Source organism: Nomascus leucogenys, chromosome 6 (genome assembly GCF_006542625.1).
Source record: "Nomascus leucogenys isolate Asia chromosome 6, Asia_NLE_v1, whole genome shotgun sequence".
Lineage (NCBI taxonomy): Eukaryota > Metazoa > Chordata > Mammalia > Primates > Hylobatidae > Nomascus > Nomascus leucogenys.
In genome coordinates, this window is record NC_044386.1 from 61698933 (window position 1) to 61724244 (window position 25312).

The 25312-nt window shown below is 39.5% G+C and overlaps 1 protein-coding gene across 1 annotated transcript in view; it reads left to right on the top strand.

The window, feature by feature from the left end:
* The window catches only part of LOC100604454 (fibrous sheath-interacting protein 1), a 116964-nt gene that overhangs the window by 71512 nt on the left and 20140 nt on the right, over window positions 1–25312 (top strand). Inside the window, exons 10-11 of the mRNA XM_030815112.1 lie at window positions 7181–7318; window positions 8388–8443. Coding sequence (XP_030670972.1) covers window positions 7181–7318; window positions 8388–8443 — 194 coding nt within the window. The remainder of the gene's footprint in view (window positions 1–7180; window positions 7319–8387; window positions 8444–25312) is intronic.

Consider the following 25312-nt stretch of genomic DNA (forward strand, 5'->3'; position numbering starts at 1 on the left):
ACCATAAAACTGAGTGATGTTCTATAATTTAGTTACCATACTTCTTATTTGCAGATGTATCAGATTCCGGTTCTCTCCCGAAATATCTAAGATATAGGAGTTATTTAAGCATTCAGTTTCTTAAATCCTTAGCAACCGGATTCAATAGTAAATTCTATTCCATTTGGCTCTTATATACAAGTATAGTTTATTCATCTCTCATGAAATCAGTTTTACTAAATCTAGAATTCCAGTTCACTGTTAGATTTTTTTTCTGGTTGGGGAGGGCCTCAGAAATGGCTCTCCTTGACAGGAGGCATTGCTGTGTTCTTAAACTAACTAGTTTAATTAAATATAAAGGTCCTCCTTAATTTGATTTATTTTCTTATTCTTGAAATATTGATTCAATTGTATATAATTTGGTAAGCTCAAGAAAAAATTAGCAAACATTTGATTGAAGAAAATTGTAGTTTATATTGATCTCCTTTCTTGCCAAGATCATGCTATTATTGCTGACAGCAACAATTAATTTTTTTGGTCTCTTCCTGTCTCAATATTAGCTAAAATTGAGGAAATACAGACCATTGTTTGACATGTAATTCTGAAAGATGTTTTATTATTGGGTCCAGGGATTTGTATAGTTCCAGTAAGGGCCATGGACTCCACTTGACCCCAAACGTACTTAATGTGTTGGTTGAGGGCAGGAATTTAGGATTTTTTAGATGTATGCTAGTCACAGGCACAGAAATCTTATTGACCATCTGCTCATTTCCAAAACCCATAGAAGCCACAGGAGCATGGATTTCTGGGTTTGAGGAACAAACAAGAAGTTACTTCAGAGCTCTTTACCTCCAGTGCCAATCTGTTAGATCTCCAGTTAAATCTGGGAAACTGCCCTTGCCACCTCCATTTCACAGATTACTGTGAAGTTTATATTTCTTTGCTTTCCTCTGTTGAGCTTCTGATGTAGTCAAGGTTTCCTTCATTTTATGGCATTATTCCAAGGTGATAAAAACAATCTGCCTGAAATATTTTTCCCTACTTTTGGTACTGCCAGGCACATGATCCATCTGATGACAGGAAATAGCAAGAACCTACAGAAATGTATAGCATTATCTTGAAAACGTAGGACAAGCTGTCTTTATTTAGGCAGGTTTGTATTTTCCCAATCCTTAACGCATGCCTTATTTGCATATCAGATAACTTAAGAAGCTGTGGGTAATTTCCTCTGTTTGTGATTTTTGAAAATGAGTTTATTTTGCTTCAAAGAACCCTTTTGGCCTAGTCAACACCACAGATAATTTTTCTAAGGATAAACTCAGAATCTCTTGGCAACCAATTAGTCAAATCAACAAGTATCTGTTGATCTTGGCCTCAGGGACAGTTCTCTTCTTGTGGCATATTGAGGAGAGCTTTTATTGAATTCTCCATAGAAGCATTCCTATATGACCCAGAAACACAGAAATGATATGTTGGTCAGAGAATCTGATTAAACATTTCTACTATGAGAAATCAAGATATTTCCTGATGATCACAAGGACAGATAGTACTGGTTGGCACTTTGTTGTGACAAAAGAATCTTTCCTGGCACCACAGAGCTTTTTGCAGCTGGGCAATTTTCATCAGCCTCAGTGGCAACCTTTTCTTGCTCCCTCTTGGCCTCTGCTTTCATCATACGATATTTTTCAAATATTTGAACTATATGGTTATGCCGTCGGAGGCCATGACTGAAGAAAGCTGTTATATATCCTTTGGGTCTAATTGTAGAGAACTACAGACTCATAAGCTATTAGCAGGGGAAATAACTTTCTCAGAAGTAACTAAGACCCAGAAAGAGGAGGTGACTTCCTCAAAAGCACACAGCTGATTGTTCCAGCAGAACTGAAGCTAGAATCCAACCTTCTGGTGTATACCTCTTAGGTATGGAGAGTCACATTGTCAGAGCAAGACAAAAATGGCTTTGGCAGAAAAATTTATTAAAAATAAAAAATCAGTGGCTCACGTCTGTAATCCCAGCACTTTGAGAGGCTGAGGTGGGAGGATCCCTTGAGCCCAGGAGTTCAAAATCAGCCTGGGCAACATAGTGAAACCCATTTCTTCTTCATACAAAAAAAATCAGCCAGGCGAGGTGGTGTGCACCTGTAGTCCCAGCCACTTGAACTTGAGAGGCTGAGGTGGGAGGATCGCTTGAGCCTGGGAGGTCGAGGCTGCAGTGAGATGTGGTTGTGCCACTGCACTCCAGCCTGGGTGGCAGAATAAGACCGTGTCTCAAAAAAAAAAAAAAAAGGTTTGTCTGCTTATGAAATTGATGCGTGTTTATTGTAGGAAATTCAGGAACTACAAAAAAATAAGAAAAATAAGATTAAATAATCAGGATTTTTACCAAGTTAATTATTGTTAAATTTCCTTCCAGTCTATTTCTCTATACACACACAGACTATATATATATATATATATCTATATATATACACACACACATATATACCCACACATATATATAAATATATATACATATGTGTGTGTACGTGTGTGTGTATATATATGTGTGTGTATATATATATATATATATATAGATAAATAGATAGATATAGATATGTTAGAGTTGTTGACAAGAAACAGAAGGAATACCTAGCTTGGATTTTGAAGATAATTATATGAAGGGACTATTTGTATAGATTTAAAGGAGCTAACAGTGGATGTTGGAACACTGAGAGACGAGCCACAGTGGACGGGGGAAGAAAAAGTGCGTGGGAGCTCAGCGACAGCTGGAGTTGTGGGAGAAGAACTGGCCGTCTGAAGTTGTAATAATAGAGGACATGGGCAAAGGGTTAGCCAACCCCAGCCCCCTCAGCATGAGCATTTGAGCTGTAGTTAGTTTCCTAACTCTGTTTCCTTGGCAATCTGAGAAAAGTTGGAATGCTGAATAGGTTAGGAGGCGACTTTGCTTATGCTTAAAATGATCCCTGGATTGGGAGAATTATAAAGACCTGATGGAGAAGCCATATTTTGGGCATCTCTGACTGCAGTGATTCTTGTGGCTGGGCACGTTTCTTGCTGGGTCCCTGGAATCGGTGTGCCTATGAGGGCATTTCAAGGCACAATGGCTCCTGTAGGATATGCGGATTTTAAGACAGGCAGCTTATAGCTGTTTTGGTCTTTATACCTGTATTGTTTTGGCATGGACTGTAGCAAACACTCCCATTGAAAAGGGATACCTGATACTGCCCTGCTGTGTTTCCTGTCTTATATCCTTCTGAGTAGAGTGGCTCTAAGTTTGTCCTCTGTTAGTCTTTGAGCATGAATATGCAGTTGAATCTAAGAAAACTCTGCACATCTCAGGGATACATCACTGCCCAAACTGTGATGCAAAAGCATGAGGGAAAGGGGAAAAAATACCCCAAGCTCTCTCTCCTTCTGTCCTGTACTCTCCCCTCACTTTGACTAAACCTAACCAGAAGATGGAGCTCAAGGAGAAACACTCTGATTGTCCCAGCTGTGGCAGGTGCGCACCATAGTTTATCATACTTCTATTGATGGACACTTGGGCTGTTTTCAATTTTTAGCTGCCATGAACATTTGTGTACAAGGCTTTAGTTATATATTTTAATTTCTTTTTGATAAATTCATAGGAGTTGAATTTTTAGATCACAGGATCGACAAACATTTAACTTTTTAAGAAATGGCCTGTTTTGGCGTGGTGGCTCACACCTGTAATCCCAGCACTTTGGAGGCCAAGTTGGGTGGATCACAAGGTCAAGAGATTGAGACCATCCTGGCCAACATGGTGAAAACCCGTCTCTACTGAAAATACAAAAATTAGCCAGGCATGGTGGTGCATGCCTGTAATCTCAGCTACTCAGGAGGCTGAGGCAGGAGAATCGCTTGAACCCAGGAGGTAGAGGTTGCCGTGAGCTAGGATTGCGCCACTGCACTCCAGCCTGGCAACGGAGTGAGACTCCCATCTCAAAAAAAAAAAAAAAAAAAAAGAAAAAAGACATGGCCTGTTTTTCAAAGTGGTTGTACCGTTGTATAGTCCTGCAAACAATGTAAGAGAGTCCCCCTTGTTTCACACATTTCCAACATTTGGTGTTCACAGTTTTTTTCATCTGGGCCATGCTAGTGGCTATGTAGTAGTGTCTTATTGTGGTTTAATTGCATTTCCCCAATGACTAATGACTTTGAGGAGGTTTTCATGTTCTTATTTGTCATGCACATAGCTTTTATGAAGTATCTGTGCAAGTCTTTATAGAATTTGATTCTCATTTGATTAATTATTATTGTCTATTTGATTATTTTTATTATCAAGTTGTAGGAGTTCCTTATATGTTCTGGATACAAGTCCTCTGTCAGATTTGTGTGTTATGATCGTTTTCTCTCAGTCAGTGGTTTGTTCATTTTCACAATGGTGGTTTTGATTAAGCAACATTTAAAAATGTTGTTAAGCGCAACTTATAATTTTTTTCTTTTTGTGCCTTGTCTTTGCTTGCCCCAAGATTTAGAAAAAATCATAGTTGTAGATTATTAAAATAATTTCAATTTAAAAATGAAATCCAGGGTGTTTTTCAGATTACCATGTGTCCTACTTCATAGGTGGTGTATCATCATAAAAGTTTATAAAATGCTGACTGCTTAGCATTGCAAAGAGACCTTGATACCATTTTTTCCAAACTTCCTCCTAACATTAGAGTTCCTTTAAAAAATTTCTGATAATAATTCAGCCTCTAGATGTGTATTAGTCTGTTCTCTCACTGCTATAAAGAAATACCTGAGAATGGGTAATTTATAAAGAAAAGAGGTTTAATTGGCTCACGATTCTGCAGGCTGTACAGGAGGCATAGCAGCTTCTGCTTTTGGGGAGGCCTCAGGAAACTTACAATCATGGCAGAAGGTGAAGGGGAAGCAGGCACTTCTTACATGGCCAGAGCAAGAGGAAGAGAGAGAGAAGAGGGAGATGCTACACACTTGTAAACAACCAGACCTCATGGTAACTCACTCACTCACAATCATGAGAACAGCACTGAGGGTACAGTGCTAACCCATTCATGAGAACTCCACCCCCATGACCCAATCACCTCCCACCAGGCACCACCTCCAACACTGGGGATTACAATTTGACATGAGATTTGGTAGGGACAGAGATCCAAACCATATCAGGATGCTTCTAGAGATTGAAAGCTACCAGAAGTGAGAAATGAAGCCAAATATAAAATAATCACTTCTTGAAATTGACGCACTCTTTTAATAATTTGCTTGGTAGAATTGTATACAATAATAATTTTACTGAAATTCATTGCTAGTTTGATGAAAGTTTCAAAAACCCAAATTACAATCTATTGGCCAGTGCTTACATAGCTTTGGGATTATAGTTTGCATTAGGATACAGAGAATAAGGTCAGCCATGTCACTGTCTAGGCAGTGACAGTGTGGTAAGTGCAATGAAGGAGCATGTGGCGTGGCTGAGAGAATAATTTGTCCTTCGTGGGTATGTCAGGGAATATTATAGAAATATGCTTGAGCTGGGCCCAAAATGGGTAGGAGTCTCAGGAGTTGGAGGGTTGGAATGGGGGGAACTAGTAGTAGTGAATATTGCTGCAAATTTGAGTCTGAGTCTCAAGCAGTGGGAAATGAGATGAAGAGATTGGCAGGGCCTAAAGCATGAATACTTTGCACCTTGTTCTGTGTCTTCCCTGCAAAAAATGGAATCAACAGGGTGACTGGTAGCATCAAGACCAGCCAGGAGGCTCAGGCAGCAGCCTAAGTCAGTAGTTCTTGAATTCTCAAGAACTTCAGTTTATTAGTCCTTAGTCTTTTTTTTTTTTTTTTTTTGAGACAGAGTCTCATTCTGTTGCCCAGTCTGCAGTGCAGTGGTGCGATCACAGCTCACTGCAGCCTCGACCTCCCAGGTTCAAGTGATCCTCCCACCTCAGCCTCCCAAGTGGCTGGGACTGTAGGTGTTACCATGCCTGGCTAATTTTTTTTTGTTTTTTATTTTGTAGATATGGGGTCTCACTGTGTTGCCCAGGCTGGTCTGTAACTTCTGGGCTCAAGGGATCCTCCTGACTTGACCTCCTGGAGTGTTGGGGTTACAGGTGTGAGCCACCATGCCTGTCCTGTCCTTCCCTTTTGAATCAGAATCTCTTGGGTAGAGGCTGATCCTTTGGATTTTTTCCTGGGCTCTGGAGGTGATTCTGAAGCTTACTGGAGTTTAAAAACTGCTGGTGAATGATGAGGATATCTTAACTAAGACAGTGAGAAAGAAACAAGTGCCTTGATTAGAGAAGTATTAGGGAGTGGCAACTAGATAGTATTCCTGGTGACCATCTCTATGTGAGGAATGAGGGAGTAACAGGATTATGGCTTGAGTGATTTCAAAAATGTCATTCCTGCCCATCACTTATATGGCAACACAGAGCATATGTGTGTGAGAAAGGAAGTTTAATCTTAGATACAGGACCAAATTCCTATCAAGAAATGCCCATTTTTATCACCCAGAAATAACATTAACTTTGGGAAAATATGGTTCTGTCAATATAAATATTGCAGAAAATAATGAAGTACTTTCATTATATAATACTTAGTCTTTCCAAAGGATATATTCAGCTCGCATTTGTTGCTTGCCTACTACATACTGTGATGACTTTTAGCCTAGATCTATTATTACTGTTACTGTTTTACAGATGATGAAACTGAAGCTCAGAGAGGTTAATTCATTTCCCTCAGGTCAGTCTAGTCAGGAACCAGGCAGGGTGAAGATTCAAAACTTCTGACCTTGCCAAATCCAGTTTTCTTCCCATTATTACACAGCTGCTTCTAATAATATGGATGGGCAGGGTTTTTTCCTTCTTATTTATACATGATAAACTTGAAGTCCAGAGAAAAGTCCAAGGTCTCAAGCTGGCAAGTATCAGAACAGGGACCAGAACCCAGGTTCCTGTTTCCTGGCCCAAGCTCTTGTCACTGTCTCCTTCTGCTTCCCAAATGATTACAGAAGCTGGGTTCCTCTCCTACTTGTTATATGTACAGTTGGACCTTTACCTCCTAAAATGGGAAGACTTTAAAGCGTTATAAATATTGTTTTGAAGGGAAGAAATAATTGTTTGAGAAGCAAAGCTAACCCTCAAGGCTCAGTTGCTTTGAGGTGGTATGTGACAGCACATTTCCAGCCTGTGAATGATGTTTTTTTTTTTTTTTTTTTAATTAGGAACCTGACCGCGATGGTGAAAGAAATATGGAAGTGACTCCAGGAGAAAAGGTACTTAGGAACACCAAAGAGCAACGCGATCTGCATAATCGGCTGAGAGAGATTGATGAAAAGCTGAAAATGATGAAGGAAAATGTGGTAAGTCTTTCTTTTCGTTTTAGTTAATTTTTTTAAGAAAAAAAATAGAGGCAGGGTCTCACTATGTTGCCCAGGCTGGTCTCGAACTTCTGGGCTCAAGTGACCTGCCCACCTCAGCCTCCCAAAGTGCTAGGATTACAGGTGTGGGCCACCACACCCGACAATCTCTCTTATTTAAAGTTTAATTGTAACCAACACTTGTACCAAAAAAGGTTTCAGTCCCTTTTGACTGTTTTATGACTGTTCTCGTGTGTTAAATCAGCCATCTGAATTTGTCAGTAACAATGTGAACAAAAGCTAAAAATATAATTCATAGGACTTTGATATTCTTAATTTAAGCAATTTATATTATATAAAACATTAAATAATGTATAAAACATATTCTGACTTCAGATAGTGTGTAAGATACTATCTGAAGTCAGAATAATAATCCATAATCCTAATATTCTGACAGTGACACAAATATATGTTTTTCGTGGAAAAATTTGGTAGTTCTCCCTAAAATCATCCCTATGTTTTGAACTTATAGCTTAAATTCTGTCACTTTTTGTGTGTAATTACTAATATATTATTAGTAACTAATTAATTTTAATGCATTCCAAATCTTTCTTGGCCTACTTCATGTTTTTCTTGCTTAACATAAAGACATGTCATTACTGATGAGTGAAAACTCTTAAAGCAACTAAATTGTGAGCTGGTTGACGCTCTGAACCTGTTAGAAATGCTCTATCATACTATGATTTTCCAGCTACCCATAGAATGTTTTCAGCTGGATACCTGGATTTTACCTAAAATTAAACACATCAAGGCTGAGCTTGTGATTGTGGTCTTGCAGAATTACCTGCAGTAACCCCTTTTGGTCTCCTACTAAATTCTGCTATCTTTGGTGATCTTCAAGCCTCTTTGAGTTTTAACCAATGTGACTAGTTTGTTGCCATATTCTTCCTGAGTGGCTTATGACTCAAAATCTTTATTTTTTTGTCCCTACTTTTATCACCCTTTTCTCAGTGTTGTCACCTCATGCCTTAGCCACTTATAACCTGGTTTTTGTAGGATTTCTTGTTTCCAGTCACTCCCTTCTCTCATTATTCCACTTAATATGCTGCATCGTGGAGTAAACATCAGGTGAGTGATTTTAAAATGTGATCCCCTTCAGAGCCCCTGAGAGTGTGCCACAATCCCGTCTTCACACCTTGTAATCAAGCCCAGCTGAACTGCCCCTCACTGCCTGCAGGCCCACAGATAGCTGCACTGACACAGAGCCTAATGGAGATCAGGGCCACCTAATGAGAGTTAGGCAGCAGATCTAAAGGGAATGAATACATCGTGCTTCTTTTATAGCTCATTTTTATTTGCTTTGCATGGGAAATCTCATGGGCATTATATTTCAGGGAGACCTCTATTTCCATTTTCAGAGAGATTTCTCTGATTCTGTTGATGAGATGAAGTAGAAGAAGTAGGAATGGGCCGGGTGTGGTGGCTCACGCCTGTAATCCCAGCACTTTGGGAGGCCGAGGCGGGCGGATTGCCTGAGCTCAGGAGTTCGCGACCAGCCTGAGTAACAAGGTGAAACCCCGTCTCTACTAAAACACACAAAAAATTAGCCGGGCATGGTGGTGTGTGCCTGTAGTCCCAGCTACTTGGGAGGCTGAGGCAGGAGAACTGCTTGAACCCGGGAGGCAGAGGTTGCAGTGATCCGAGATTGCGCCACTGCACACTCCAGCCTGGGTGACAGAGTGAGACTCTGTCTCAAAGAAGAAAAAAAAAAAAAGTAGGAATGGTAGGGAAGTGTAAGGGGGCTCCTGGCCAGTCATTGTAGTGGTAATGATGGTACATTGTAAATTCGATGTGATTAATGAAATGTTTGTGGTTTGGTTGGTTTTGAAAACTGTTGGTACTTCCTCTCACCCCATATCTGCCAATCCAAGGCGGGCTAAGCCTGTCACTCCCCATGATCCATTCTCCTGATTTCTGACTGCTGTGGTTTGGATGTTTGTGTCCCCCCAGAATTCCTGTTGAAACCCTAGTCCCCAAGGTGATGGGATTAGGAGGTGGGGAATTCGGGGAAGTGATTAGGTCATGTCAGTGAAGCCCTCGTGAGTGAAATTAGTGCCTTTATAAAAGAGGCCCAAGGGGACTCATTTATTTGCCCCTTTTACTATGTGAGGATGTAGTGAGAAGTCACCCCTATCAACAAGGAAATCAAACCTGCCAGCTCTTCGATCATGGACTTCCCAGCTTCTAGAACTGTGAGAAATAAATTTCTGTTGTTTATAAACCACCCAAAATACCATTATTTTGTTGCCCAAACAGACTAAGACACTGGCCATTTATCACATACCTTGAACATGTGCCTGTTATTTTCTACCACGTCTCTGCCATTATTTAATTTTTGGCTCAAAACCAGGGTCCTTTAAGAAACTGTAAGTCATTCCAGTGCCTTATGAAATTTGGCTACACTTAAAGGGATGTGATAAATGTCAAGAGTTGGTTGTTATCCAAGTGGAAAAGAATAATATATGAGTAGATAAGAGCAATTATTGAATACCAACTATGAGCCAGGCACTGTCCCAAGTATTTCGCAGATACTAAAGTATTTAATCATCACACTGCTCCATGAGATAAATACCACAGTCCTCATTTTATGGATGAAGAAATGGAGTCAAAGAGAGGTTGACTAATTCCTTGACGTTATACAGCTAGTAAGTGGAGGAGGTAGGATTCAAATGGTTAGCATTTAACAACTATGCTGTTATTGCCTTTCCGGGACTTGCTTTTCTTTTCATGATTAATGTTTTTTTTTGTGAATTAAAGTGTGATAAACTTGTTATAATCAGTAACATTCATGAGCGAAATGTTTGGGTTCCCCATACAAATTTTATTTTCATAGTTTTTTGTTTTATAGTCAACACTTTCAGAGGCTGCCATCTGCATGATAAAGGCCCATGAATGTTGATCTGTACTGCTTTATGTTTTTTTTTTTTTTTCTGAGACAGAATATCACTTCCGTCACCCAAGTTGGAACGCAGGTAATCCTCCTACCTCAGCCTCCTGAGTAGTTGGGACTACAGGTGTGTGCCACCTTGACCAGCTAATTTTTTTATATTTAGGAAAGACAGGGGTTTGCCTTGTTTCCCAGGCTAGTCTCTAACTCCTGGGCTTAAGCATTCTGCCCACCTTGGCCTCCCAGAGTGCTGGGATTACAGGCGAGAGCCACCACGCCTGGCCCTGTTTTATGTTTTCATTGCTTAGTGTTTCATAACTGTAGATTCATAACTGATTTCATAATTGTGGATTCATATTGTGTACCATGTGACCTGTTGAGGGGAAGATACTGTGTGTTTCAAACTCTGAAAACACACTGTATCTCATAGATGGCTAGATATTATTTCAACTGGGAATCTGGAGACCTGAGTCCTTGTTTCAGTTTTGTTAATAGCTTGCTCTGTAACCTTGAATAAATTACATAGTTTCTTAGAGCAGGGGTCCCCCACCCCTGGGCCAAGGACTAGGTACTGGGCCACTCAGCAGGTGGTGAGCAGCAGGTGAGGGTGGCTTTGTTTGTATTTACAGCTACTCCCCATCTCTTGCTTTACCTGAGCTCTGCCTCCTGTCAGATCAGTGGCATTAGATTCTCATAGGAGCATGCGTCCTATTGTGAACTGCACATGCCAGAGGTCTAGGTTGCATGATCCTTGTGAAAATCTAATGCCTGATGATCTAAGGTGGGGCAGTTTCATCCAAAAACCATACCCCTCTCCCACCCCCCATTGCCGAAAAGGTTGGGGACCACTGTCTGAGAGACTTCATTTCATTGCTTTAAAGTCAAGAGAGTAGTGCAAGATGACCTCTGTTCTTTTGATGGAGATTCTTGGCACACTTATTTTTGATAAGAAGTGATATTATTTGTAATATATAGTATCTAAAACTAGTTTGTGTATTTCCTAAATATTTGGTATTAATTGGATTAAATCTTCTATTGAAAGTTACTTTTGAAAGTTTAGTAACACTTTTTAGGAGAATGCAAGATTGTCTTTTCTATATACAAAATTAGTCTACTGCCCTCCAACCAGAGAATGTGGTTTCTGAATGATAGGAAATGGCCAACTTTGCAGTTTTGCCTTATTCTGCCTCCTGCAATGGAACATCCTTTCAGGATTACTGGTGGAAGAGGTAATCTGTGGCCATTGAATTGGTGATCTAAGGATCAAACCCATATCCTCTTTTAGGGATGGGAGAAGAAAGAGTGAGCTAAGGGGCAGTATAGGAGCCCTGTGGGGTCCTGGAAATGCCTGCATCCAGGATTGATTTGTCAGTAAAGGCTGGAAAAGTATCTTAATTCTGTGTTTCCGGATTAGGCTGAGGCTTCTGATTCACATTTGTCTTGGTCAAGACTGGTTGAGGAAGTGGGATTTGATTTAGTCCGTAGGAGGTGGTAGTGTTGGCATCAGTGGATTTAGCTATTAGGAGCTAGGGGAAGTAGACACAGTGAAATAAGATGGAAGCTCACACATTTACTATGAAATTCAGTAGGCATATAGGGGTCTTGAAAAGCAGCTCTGAGAGTGGAGGAAGGATGAGCCGTGGGTGCTGGAAGCAGCATGTGTGAAGCACATCTGTAGAATTTCCTTAGTGTGAGTCAACAGTGTCATACAGCTGCTCTGGGACACATTAAGAGAGAAGTAAGCAAAATGGATCATAGTTAGATATTAGAGTGACCAAGATGAGGAAGAGATGTAAAACCAGGTCAGATGAAGGATTGTTAATGGGGCTACATGTATTTATTTAGCCCAGCAAAGAAGAGACTAGTGCATGTATGTTTTGTGTGTGTTGGTTGGGGTAGGAGGGAAGGGGAGTGGTTTGGTAGAAAAATCATAGATGGTAACTTCCCAAAGAGATTTAAAGGGCTAACATGTTAAATGTTAATTTGATTCTTTATAGTGGAGGAGGAAAATGCCTGGTGATTGGGAAGCCAAAAAGAGATGTATTTCTGGTAAATATTGAGGAAGAAAGTTAGAATTATCTCATTGGAAATGGTCTGTCTGGGACTAAGTATTCAAAGTAGACTGGAGTGACACTGGCTGGGTAGAGAGAGTGTTGAAGTATCATGGGGTGCTGGATGGTTTAGGTGAGTGTCTCAGGCACAAGCAGGCAGCCTGTAGATGGTGAGTAGGTGGAGGAGCTGTGCTTTGAGCTCTTTACACATGTCAGGGAGTTTGTGCTGAGCCACCTGCTGCTTGCCCAGTTGGTTCCCACGGTGTTAGGTGTAGTGGCTTTAACTACGGGTAAGAGTTTTTCCACCAGGTTAGCTACTTGTATCGAGACAATTTGAGATGTTGGAATGAAGAGATAATGGGAGTATCTGCTTTCATAGAGTAGGCGCCATAAGACAGCCCCCACAGACAGTCTTTTCATCATTTGCCATACAAGTGATGTTTGTCTCTGGTACTTCAAACCAGACAAACAAGAGAGCAGTTTTCTGTTGGTTCGGGTGCTCTACAGGCTTTTCTGCCCATCCAGTCTTCTAACCCCACTCTGCTCTAAATCATTTCCCTGGTCCTATTATGTAAGCTTCATATAGGGGTCATGGTGGTTAAGGGCCAGACTACTTGGGGTTTGAATCTCAACTGTGCACTTAGTAGCTGTGTGAGCTTGGCAGGTCCCCTGAACCCTCTGTGCTTCAGTTCGCTAATCTGTAGAATGGAGATAATTACAATTACTTTAACACTCACCTCTTAGGGCTGTTATGAAGTTTAAATTAGTATATATAAGGTACTTAGAACAGGGTCTGGACATTTTAAGTGCTATATACATTTTTATTATTAACATAATTAATACGGCATTTACATAAGCTTGTTTCCAGGATAAGGGGGGAAGGACATCGTATGGAGGGCAACATTGAAGATGGAAGGGTAAGCCTTGGAGAAGAACCAAGGTATCCTTTTCCTGACTCAGGGTGAAAGAAAGGAAGGGTGGGCCAAGAAAGGCAGGCTGAGAGATGAAGAGAAGGTGGGCGAGGCCATGTTTCAATGTTCTCTACTTACCCTGTAAATTAGCGACCTCTCCGTATGGTCAGAGTGGGAGGGTAGAGTGGGGATTGAAGAAGGGTAGGAAGGGACTGGAATAGAGCCAGTGAATATGAGAAAAAAGCCATGGGCTACAATCAGGTAGCTCAGGGGAGGTTGGAAACCCTGCTGTGAAATGGAGTCAGTCAGGAAGCCTGAAAGGTTTCTCTGACAGCCCTCAGCAGTCCACCAAAGCTGGAGATGAACGATGATGAGTTAAGGCAAGGGTGAGGAGAGGTTGGGTGATTGCAATGAAAAATCAAGGGGGCAGAGGAACTGGTGGCAGATACCTATGGGGGCAAGGGAACTGGTGGCAGTTACCTATGAGACCATAACTGAAAAATTGTAATATATATACCTCAGATATCAGCTGGGATCCTTTTGCCTCGCTTTCACCCAGTTTCATAACTTATTGTACCAACACAGAATAGAATACCATCTGCCTATCAAAAGAATGAGGTAGGTCTATGTATCTTGAAAAGATGTCTGTGATAGAGTATTAAGGAAAAAGCCTGTTGCAGAAGACAGTGATCAGTGTGATTCCTTTTTTATAAAAAGAGACATAGAAAAATCCTGGAACAATATACATATACCAAATGCTTAACAGCAATTACTTTTAGCGGGGATTGGGATGGATGGGGAGGCGAAGAAAGGAAGTTAACTTTTTGTAACCCACAGTATTTAAAGGGAAAAGTGTGTTGGGATTATGGTGATTTTTATATTATTCTTGTGCTTTTCTTTATATCTCAGACTTTCTGTAATATACATGTATTGTATCTATAAACAGAAATAAATTAATGTTTAAAAATGTGGAAAGCATCTATGTGTACAAGAGATCATTGCTTATTGTATCTCAATAAGTGGTTTTTATATATTTAGAAAAATAGAGTGAGTCATCACAAGGAATAATATTCAGCCTTATTAGCAATTAAAATTCATATTCAGACAACCTGTAGGAACTATATACACCTGTTAGGCCAGCCAAAAGAATGACAAATGTGATATCATTATGTGTCAGTAAGAGTGGTGTAAAGATTGGGACAATGATAATTGGACATTATTGGTAGCTTTTTGAATGGGTTATTTTTTTCTCCTGGAAAACAATTGGTCAATAAATGTAACAACAGCTATAATATGATTCATATTTTTGACCTTTATAATTCTACTTTTAGGAATATTTTCAAAATAATAATGCCCAAGGAAACCAACCAACCAAACAAACCAAAAAAAACCCAGGAAATAAATGTTCTCAAAGAAGGGAATGTCAAAGCAACTTATATAATATTAACCCATTTAATACTATGGTAGGATGATAAAAATGACAAGTATGTGGACTTTGTCAATAGAAGACTTTTAGAAGACTTTTTTTTTGAGGCATAGTCTTGCTCTGTTGCCTAGGCTGGAGTGCAGTGGTGTGATGTCTGCTCACTGCAACTTCTGCCTCCCAGGTTCAAGCGATTCTCCTTTCTTGGCCTCCTGAGTAGCTGGGACTACAGGCATGTGCCACCACACCCAGCTAATTTTTGTATTATTTAGTAGAGACGGGGTTTTGCCGTGTTGGACAGGCTGGTCTCAAACTCCTAACCTCAAGTGGTCCGCTAGCCTTGGCCTCCCAAAGTGCTGGGATTACAGGCGTGAGCCACCGCACCTGATTAATGTATAACTTTTAATTGAAAATATATGATACGAAACATAAAAATAAACATTTAAGATAGATTTTTATCAACTATGTTTTATATATATATATATTCGTATATTGGCGCATATGTACTAACAACCATCTGAAGGGAAATAGAATATGTGCTGTAACTTACCTTTATTAGATAATTTTCTACTTTCTATTAAATTGCCTTTATTCCTAAAGAAAGGGGAGCCATAATTGAGGCAATTTTATTATATCACTCTTTTATTTAAGGATATTTTGCTCCGTTAACATAATGATGGACTTTTCGAGTAATTTAAATGAATATTAACAATAATTCATGATTTGTCTCATTTTTCAGAGGTGTGAGTGTTCCATTGTGACAATAAAGATTTTTTGTTTTTTTAAAAAATAATGAACATTTTTGACTTCTAGGGTTAGGTAAAAATACCTTTGATGAAGTTGCATAATGATCCTATCTTTCACAAATCAAAAGAATTCCATTTTAGTTTTTGCATTTTAAATAAAAAATCATCAATCTGACCTTATCCCATTGATCCCACTAATGATAAAATACTCTCAAAGATGTTTTGTTAGTATTGTTAGGAAAAACTTTCCCTGGTTCTAGTCATTCCAAATGCATTGACCACACTTTTTAGGTCTTTTTTGTGTCTCTTTTTGATTCTCAGTTTGAACTTCATTCATTTTCTTCGTCATTTGAAGTCTCTACTATTTCTATCCACATTCTTTCTCTTTTCAGTTTCCTGGAAACCACTGAGCTTGGCCTTGTTTGGTGAACTGCATTGTCATTATTGCATCAAAATGTTTAGCACTCTAAGCCCTGTTGCTGAGCATTGAGGATAAGAATGTGGCTCACAAAGAATGATAAATCCTCTCATTCTGATTCTTATTTCGACATGCTCTTGTCATTTAACCTGATATAAGCATATATGAACCCCAGCCAGAAGACTGGAGTGTTCTTTCTGCTTAGAGAATGGGTTGGAAAGTCTATATTCAATTGTTACACATGCTATAGATTCAGAATTCTTGAATGTGAGAGCTAAAGGGGCTTGGAGGTCATGTGGGCCAGTTCCATGGATTAGAAACCAGTCTTGAGCAGCTAAATGATTTTTCAGAAATAATCAGAAGCCCAACTCTTCTGACACCTCAACCTGTGAACATTTCAATAAATCCAACCTCTGTAAGTCACATCTGTATAGTTCAGCCAATTTCAGCTAAGATTTGTGGCCACCCACAAATGTAGGCTTTATTCTAAAACCTTTAAGCTGTTACCAACCGGATATACATCTTTTCCACATTCAACACTACTCCAAACAGACCTGACATATTTGTGGTTAAACAGGAAGACCAACTAGTGTGCTTTGGTATTCATACATTAATGAAGGTCTGAATTGGAAAAATAGTTATACTTTGGTGTCTTTGTTTAGAACTGCAGAGATTATTTTAATCTTTTTTTCACTTGTAACAGGTTTTAGAAACGTGGATAAAATAATAACACTGCCACATATAATTGGTATTTAGAGTGTACAACTTTTGTTCTTTCTGTAGATGGTGGCAGGTGTGTGTAATGATGCAAAACATTTGGTTGTAAACTTTGGAGAGTGAGATTTGTACATTAACAGAGAAATGTTAAAAAATTTGTTCTCTTAGTCATAGGCCCGTTTTGAAACAAGCAAGTAGAACGTAAAATTTTCAGAATTATGTATTTCTACATCACTTAATGCAGAAACCTTAACAAAACTCCTTGCAGTGGAATATTATCATTTAATAGTTGAGAATGTAGTACAGTTATAGATATTTGGCTGATGATCATGAATTATCCTGCAATGAATAAATGACCCAGTAACCTTTTAAAAGTTATTGACTACATAGATCAATATAATTTATGAGAAATTTAAAACATAATTAGCTGGAGTTCTTTGAGAGGAAAATGTTTTTATTTATTTATTAATTAATTATTTTTAAAAATTTTACTTTAAGTTCTGGGATACATGTGCAGAATATGCAGGTTGTTACATAGGTATACATGTTCCATGGTGGTTTGCTGCACCTGTCAACCCATCATCTAGGTTTTAAGCCCTGCATGGATTAGGTATTTGTCCTAATGTTTGAGATGAAAATGTTAAGGATAGTTGGATATTTTTTCATTAACTTACTTTGTTTCAGCTATCATTTTAAATCAATTTATAAAATATATTAGTAGGTTTCAGTTTCAAATTCATTTTGGAACAAGAGAGGTTATAAATATACTTTGTATTCTACCTATACTGTAAACATTTAAAAAGTTATTAAAGATGTTTGGTTCTGGATTATGGTTTTTCACGTGTTGTGATAATGCAGATGGTATGTTATAGAAGATGTAGGCATTGTGCTGTTTCTGAACAATAATGTGCCGTATCTTGAGAGGCACCTTAAAAATGACAATTATGGGCCGGGCACGGTGGCTCACGCCTGTAATCCCAGCACTTTGGGAGGCTGAGGTGGGTGGATCACCTGAGGTCGGGAGTTCGAGACCAGCCTGACCAACATGGCAACACCTCATCGCTACTAAAAATACAAAATTAGCTGGGCGTGGTGGTGCATGCCTGTAATCCCAGTTACTCGGGAGGGTGAGGCAGGAGAACTGCTTGAACCCGGGAGGTGGAGGTTGCAGTGAGCTGAAATCATGCTATTGCATTCCAGCCTGGGCAACAAGAATGAAACTCCATCAAAAAAAAAAAAAAAAAAAAAGACAATTATGATAGTAACTTTGTTTTATAATATTACTTATTTTTCCTTAAATTCTTATTGTTGAGCAGAGGCTCTAGAAATAGGTAATAAGACTAGTTAGGTTTTAACATAACTTACCTTTTGCTTTCTGAATTAGTTTTTAAAGTTCATTCGTAGAGGCCATGTGCTGTAGGTGTGATTACATGGAACAAGTACAGGTACATGCTTCAAGAAATAAATAAATGTGAATATAATTAAGTATAATTATATAAAATAATTATTGTAAAGATTATAATATGTGATACACATACACCATATTTAAACAGTATAGCACTGAGATAAAAGAAAAATGTATACATAAACATACTGATTTTAGAGGTTGAAATGAAGCCTATTATTTGGATGTTGACCCAGGGTAGTAATATGCCACATGGGACTGTTTACAGCCCTTATGCAAATCTCCGGAGGGGAGAGTTCCAGTTCTAGCTGTATGGCAGACTAGATGTTAAGAGAGACCGTGCTTGGGAAAGCAAACCTGAACATGCTAGATAAAATATATTTTGAAAAAGGTAGTTTTAAAAGCATGGCTGAGCTGGCAGAAATGTAAGGGAATTCCTCGGAGGGTAGGAATGACAAGACACTATGTGTCAGGAGGGGTAAGTGACTATTGGAACAAACATTGGTCCCTGTGGTATCTGTTAACCTCTAAAGGCCTAAAGTGTGGGTTTTAACCAGGCATGTGTAGGGAGCACAGGAAACAGAGCCCAAGACAGGGTTGAGGTCAAGTCAGAGCTCTCACATAGAGTCAGCACACCAAATGGTTAACCCCAAGTGGAAACACTAGGAAGAATCTGCTCTGGAGAGGGCATGGTGGGGACATAGATAACTGTCTCTGCTTTGGTTGTGGGTGGAATGGAAAAGAAAAGTCCCCCATGAGAGTTACTCACGATAAGCCTGCATGAATGTAGGCTTTGGGTTTGAGTTCATACCACCTGTAGGGCCAAGTTGAATGTTCAGCTGAAAATGGTCTCAGATTGGCAGTAACCCCAGCTCCTGGTAGAAGGAAAGGGAAACCTCTCTGGAAGAACACAATAATTTAAACCTAGACCTGAATAAATTCCCACAAATAAAATTGAAAGGCCATGAATCCACAGTAGAGGACTCCTCCCATCCCCAACACATAAAGAAATAAACTATCATGAGCAATCGTTAATTGAAAAACCACACTATAGAGTCAGTTCCACGTAGACTGCAGAGTTTGGAGTGGTCTATTTCAGAATGTAAAATATGTCTGTTTAATATGTTTAAAGAAATAAAATGAGATTTGAGAATATGACAAAGATTTGAAATGAGACCAGATAGAATTCGTAGAAATGAAAAGAGAATGTTAGGTGGAGATTCTTGGAGTTAGACCTTCCTTGATCCTTTAAACAGGATCCTGGCACTTACATCTATTTTCCCTTCATCATTCTGTAGCTTTTTTAAAGCTTTGCACCATCCCTCTAGTGAGAACAACATCAGTTTTTCAAACCAGTCAGAGAAAAGTTGTTATCTAGTTTTTCTAGAACAGCATGTTAGCCTCTGAGACCTGGGGCAGAAGGAAGAAAAAGAGATACATTATAATCACACACAACCTACATTTGCAAGAATATTATTTTTTTGCCAGTAAGATGGATTTTTTCCAACTTTTTTTGCCCTTCTTATTGCCCTTCTTAGCTTCTGCTCTTTGTTCCTTAAAATGTTAATTCTTATCACCCCAACTTTTTACATTATACAGTTTCACTCAAAAAAAACACAAAACCTCATAGTTTATTTGGAGTAACATCCCTTTACCCTTTAGCTCTTGTAAATGTTGTAAGACTACATTACAATAAAGTTCTGGTGAGTCTAATTGTTGACCAGAAAGATTGTTTTTTTTTTTTTTTTCTTTTTTATTTTTTATTATACTTTAGGGTTTTAGGGTACATGTGCACAATGTGCAGGTTTGTTACATATGTATCCATGTGCCATGTTGATTTCCTGCACCCATTAACTCGTCATTTAGCATTAGGTGTATCTCCTAATGCTGTCCCTCCCCCCTCCCCCCACCCCACAACGGTCCCCGGAGTGTGATGATCCCCTTCCTGTGTCCATGAGTTCTCATTGTTCAATTCCCACCTATGAGTGAGAACATGCGGTGTTTGGTTTTTTGTCCTTGTGATAGTTTACTGAGAATGATGTTTTCCAGTTTCATCCATGTCCCTACAAAGGACACGAACTCATCATTTTTTATGGCTGCATAGTATTCCATGGTGTATATGTGCCACATTTTCTTAATCCAGTCTATCGTTGTTGGACATTTGGGTTGGTTCCAACTCTTTGCTATTGTGAATAGTGCCGCAATAAACATACATGTGCATGTGTCTTTATAGCAGCATGATTTATAGTCCTTTGGGTATATACCCAGTAGTGGGATGGCTGGGTCAAATGGTATTTCTAGTTCGAGATCCCTGAGGAATCGCCACACTGACTTCCACAATGGTTGAACTAGTTTACAGTCCCACCAACAGTGTAAAAGTGTTCCTATTTCTCCACATCCTCTCCAGCACCTGTTGTTTCCTGATTTTTTAATGATGGCCATTCTAACTGGTGTGAGATGGTATCTCACTGTGGTTTTGATTTGCATTTCTCTGATGGCCAGTGATGATGAGCATTTCTTCATGTGTTTTTTGGCTGCATAAATGTCTTCTTTTGAGAAGTGTCTGTTCATGTCCTTTGCCCACTTTTTGATGGGGTTGTTTGTTTTTTTCTCGTAAATTTGTTTGAGTTCATTGTAGATTCTGGATATTAGCCCTTTGTCAGATGAGTAGGTTGCAAAAATTTTCTCCCATTCTGTAGGTTGCCTGTTCACTCTGATGATAGTTGCTTTTGCTGTGCAGAAGCTCTTAAGTTTAATGAGATCCCATTTGTCAATTTTGGCTTTTGTTGCCATTGCTTTTGGTGTTTTAGACATGAAGTCCTTGCCCATGCCTATGTCCTGAATGGTATTGCCTAGGTTTTCTTGTAGGATTTTAATGGTTTTAGGTCTAACATATAAGTCTTTAATCCATCTTGAATTAATTTTTGTATAAGGTGTAAGGAAGGGATCCAGTTTCAGCTTTCTACATATGGCTAGCCAGTTTTCCCAGCACCATTTATTAAATAGGGAATCCTTTCCCCATTTCTTGTTTTTGTCAGGTTTGTCAAAGATCAGATAGTTGTAGCTATGCGGCATCATTTCTGAGGGCTCTGTTCTGTTCCATTGATCTATGTCTCTGTTGTGGTACCAGTACCATGCTGTTTTGGTTACTGTAGCCTTGTAGTATAGTTTAAAGTCAGGTAGCGTGATGCCTCCAGCTTTGTTCTTTTGGCTTAGGATTGACTTGGCGATGCGGGCTCTTTTTTGGTTCCATATGAACTTTAAAGTAGTTTTTTCCAATTCTGTGAAGAAAGTCATTGGTAGCTTGATGGGGATGGCATTGAATCTATAAATTACCTTGGGCAGTATGGCCATTTTCACAATATTGATTCTTCCAACCCATGAGCATGGAATGTTCTTCCATTTGTTTGTATCCTCTTTTATTTCATTGAGCAGTGGTTTGTAGTTCTCCTTGAAGAGGTCCTTCACATCCCTTGTAAGTTGGATTCCTAGGTATTTTATTCTCTTTGAAGCAATTGTGAATGGGAGTTCACTCATGATTTGGCTCTCTGTTTGTCTGTGATTGGTGTACAAGAATGCTTGTGATTTTTGTACATTAATTTTGTATCCTGAGACTTTGCTGAAGTTGCTAATCAGCTTAAGGAGATTTTGGGCTGAGACAATGGGGTTTTCTAGATATACAATCATGTCATCTGCAAACAGGGACAATTTGACTTCCTCTTTTCCTAATTGAATACCTTTTATTTCCTTCTCCTGCCTGATTGCTCTGGCCAGAACTTCCAGCACTATGTTGAATAGGAGCGGTGAGAGAGGGCATCCCTGTCTTGTGCCAGTTTTCAGAGGGAATGCTTCCAGTTTTTGCCCATTCAGTATGATATTGGCTGTGGGTTGGTCATAGATAGCTCTTATTATTTTGAGATACGTCCCATCAATACCTAATTTATTGAGAGTTTTTAGCATGAAGGGTTGTTGAATTTTGTCAAAGGCCTTTTCTGCATCTATTGAGATAATCATGTGGTTTTTGTCTTTGGTTCTGTTTATATGCTGGATTATATTTATTGATTTGCGTATGTTGAACCAGACTTGCATCCCAGGGATGAAGCCCACTTGATCATGGTGGATAAGCTTTTTGATGTGCTGCTGGATTCAGTTTGCCAGTATTTTATTGAGGATTTTTGCATCAATGTTCATCAAGGATATTGGTCTGAAATTCTCCTTTTTGGTTAAGTCTCTGCCAGGTTTTGGTATCAGGACGATGCTGGCTTCGTAAAATGTGTTAGGGAGGATTCCCTCTTTTTCTATCGATTGGAATAGTTTCAGAAGGAATGGTACCAGTTCCTCCTTGTACCTCTGGTAGAATTCAGCTGTGAATCCATCAGGTCCTGGACTCTTTTTGGTTGGTAAGCTATTGATTATTGCCACAATTTCAGAGCCTGTTATTGGTCTATTCAGAGATTCAATTTCTTCCTGGTTTAGTCTTGGGAGGGTGTATTTGTTGAGGAATTTATCCATTTCTTCTAGATTTTCTAGTTTATTTGCATAGAGGTGTTTGTAGTATTCTCTGATGGTAGATTGTATTTCTGTGGGATCGGTGGTGATATCCCCGTTTTCGTTTTTTATTGCATCTATTTGATTTTTCTCTCTTTTCTTCTTTATTAGTCTTGCTAGTGGTCCATCGATTTTGTTGATCCTTTCAAAAAACCAGCTCCTGGATTCATTAATTTTTTGAAGGGTTTTTTGTGTCTCTATTTCCTTCAGTTCTGCTCTGATTTTAGTTATTTCTAGCCTTCTGCTAGCTTTTGAATGTGTTTGCTCTTGCTTTTCTAGTTCTTTTAATTGTGATGTTAGGGTGTCAATTTTGGATCTTTCCTGCTTTCTCTTGTGGGCATTTAGTGCTATAAATTTCCCTCTACACACTGCTTTGAACGTGTCCCAGAGATTCTGGTATGTTGTGTCTTTGTTCTCGTTGGTTTCAAAGAACATCTTTATTTCTGCCTTCATTTCATTATGTACCCAATAGTCATTCAGGAGCAGGTTGTTCAATTTCCATGTAGTTGAGCGGTTTTGAGTGAGTTTCTTAATCCTGAGTTCTAGTTTGATTGCACTGTGGTCTGAGAGACAGTTTGTTATAATTTCTGTTCTTTTACATTTGCTGAGGAGAGCTTTACTTCCAACTATGTGGTCAATTTTGGAATAGGTGTGGTGTGATGCTGAAAAAAATGTATATTCTGTTGACTTGGGGTGGAGAGTTCTGTAGATGTCTATTAGGTCCACTTTATGTAGAGCTGAGTTCAATTCCTGAATATCCTTGTTAACTTTCTGTCTCGTTGATCTGTCTAATGCTGACAGTGGGGTGTTAAAATCTCCCATTATTATTGTGTGGGAGTTTAAGTCCCTTTGTAGGTCACTGAGGACTTGCTTTATGAATCTGGGTGCTCCTGTGTTGGGTGCATATATATTTAGGATAGTTAGCTCTTCTTGTTGAATTGATCCCTTTACCATTATGTAATGGCCTTCTTTGTCTCTTTTGATCTTTGTTGGTTTAAAGTCTATTTTATCAGAGACTAGGATTGCAACCCCTGCCTTTTTTTGATTTCCAGTTGCTTGATAGATCTTCCTCCATCCCTTTATTTTGAGTCTATGTGTGTCTCTGCACGTGAGATGGGTTTCCTGAATACAGCACACTGATGGGTCCTGACTCCTTATCCAGTTTGCCAGTCTGTGTCTTTTGGTTGGAGCATTTAGCCCATTTACATTTAATGTTAATATTGTTATGTGTGAATCTGATCTTGTCATTATGATGTTAGTTGGTTATTTTGCTCGTTAGTTGCTATAGTTTCTTCCTAGCCTCGATGGTCTTTACAGTTTGGCATGTTTTTGCAGTGGCTGGTGTCGGTCGTTCCTTTCCATGTTTAGTGCTTCCTTCAGGAGCTCTTTTAGGGCAGGCCTGGTGGTGACAAAATCACTTAGCGTTTGCTTATCTGTAAAGTATTTTATTTCTCCTTCACTTATGAAGCTTAGTTTGGCGGGATAGGAGATTCTGGGTTGAAAATTCTTTTCTTTAAGAATGGTGAATATCGGCCCCCACTCTCTTCTGGCTTGTAGAGTTTCTGCTGAGAGATCAGCTGTTAGTCTGATGGGCTTCCCTTTGTGGGTAACCCGACCTTTCTCTCTGGCTGCCCTTAACATTCTTTCCTTCATTTCAACTTTGGTGAATCTGACAATTATGTGTCTTGGAGTTGCCCTTCTCGAGGAGTATCTTTGTGGCGTTCTCTGTATTTCCTGAATCTGAATGCTGGCCTGCCTTGCTAGATTGGGGAAGTTCTCCTGGATAATATCTTGCAGAGTGTTTTCCAACTTGGTTCCATTCTCCCCATCATTTTCAGGTACACCAATCAGACGTAGGTTTGGTCTTTTCACGTATTCCCAAATTTCTTGGAGGCTTTGTTCATTTCTTTTTATTCTTTTTTCTCTAAACTTCCCTTCTCTCTTCATTTCATTCATTTCATCTTCCGTCAGCGATACCCTTTCTTCCAGTTGATCGCATCTGCTACTGAGGCTTCTGCAATCTTCGCGTAGTTCTCGAAACTTGGCTTTCAGCTCCATCAGCTCCTTTAAGCCCTTCTCTCCATTGGTTATTCTAGTTATCCATTCTTCTAATTTTTTTTCAAAGTTTTAAACTTCTTTGCTATTGTTTTGAATTTCCTCTCGTAGCTCAGAGTAGTTTGATCGTCTGAAGCCTTCTTCTCTCAACTCATCAAAGTCATCCTCCATCCAGCTTTGTTCCGTTGCTGGTGAGGAACTGCGTTCCTTTGGAGGAGGAGAGGTGCTCTGTTTTTTAGAGTTTCCAGTTTTTGTGCTCTGTTTTTTCCCCATCTTTGTGGTTTTATCTACTTTTTGTTTTTGATGATGGTGATGTACAGACGGGTTTTTGGTGTGGATGTCCTTTCTGTTTGTTAGTTTTCCTTCTACCAGACAGGACCCTCAGCTGCAGGTCTGTTGGAGTTTACTAGAGGTCCACTCCAGACCCTGTTTGGCTGGGTGTCAGCAGCGGTGGCTGCAGAACAGCGGATTTTCGTGAGACCACAAATTCAGCTGTCTGATAGTTCCTCTGAAAGTTTTGTCTCAGAGGAGTACCCGGTTGAATGAGGTGTCAGTCTGTCCCTACTGGGGGGGTGCCTCCCAGTTAGGCTGCTCAGGGGTGAGGGACCCACTTTAGGAGGCAGTCTGACCGTTCTCAGATCTCCAGCTGTGTGCTGGGAGAACCACTACTCTCTTCAAAGCTGTCAGTCAGACAGGGACATTTAAGTCTGTGGAGGTTCTTGCTGAGTTTTTGTTTGTCTGTGCCCTGCCCCCAGAGGTGGAGCCTACAGAGGCAG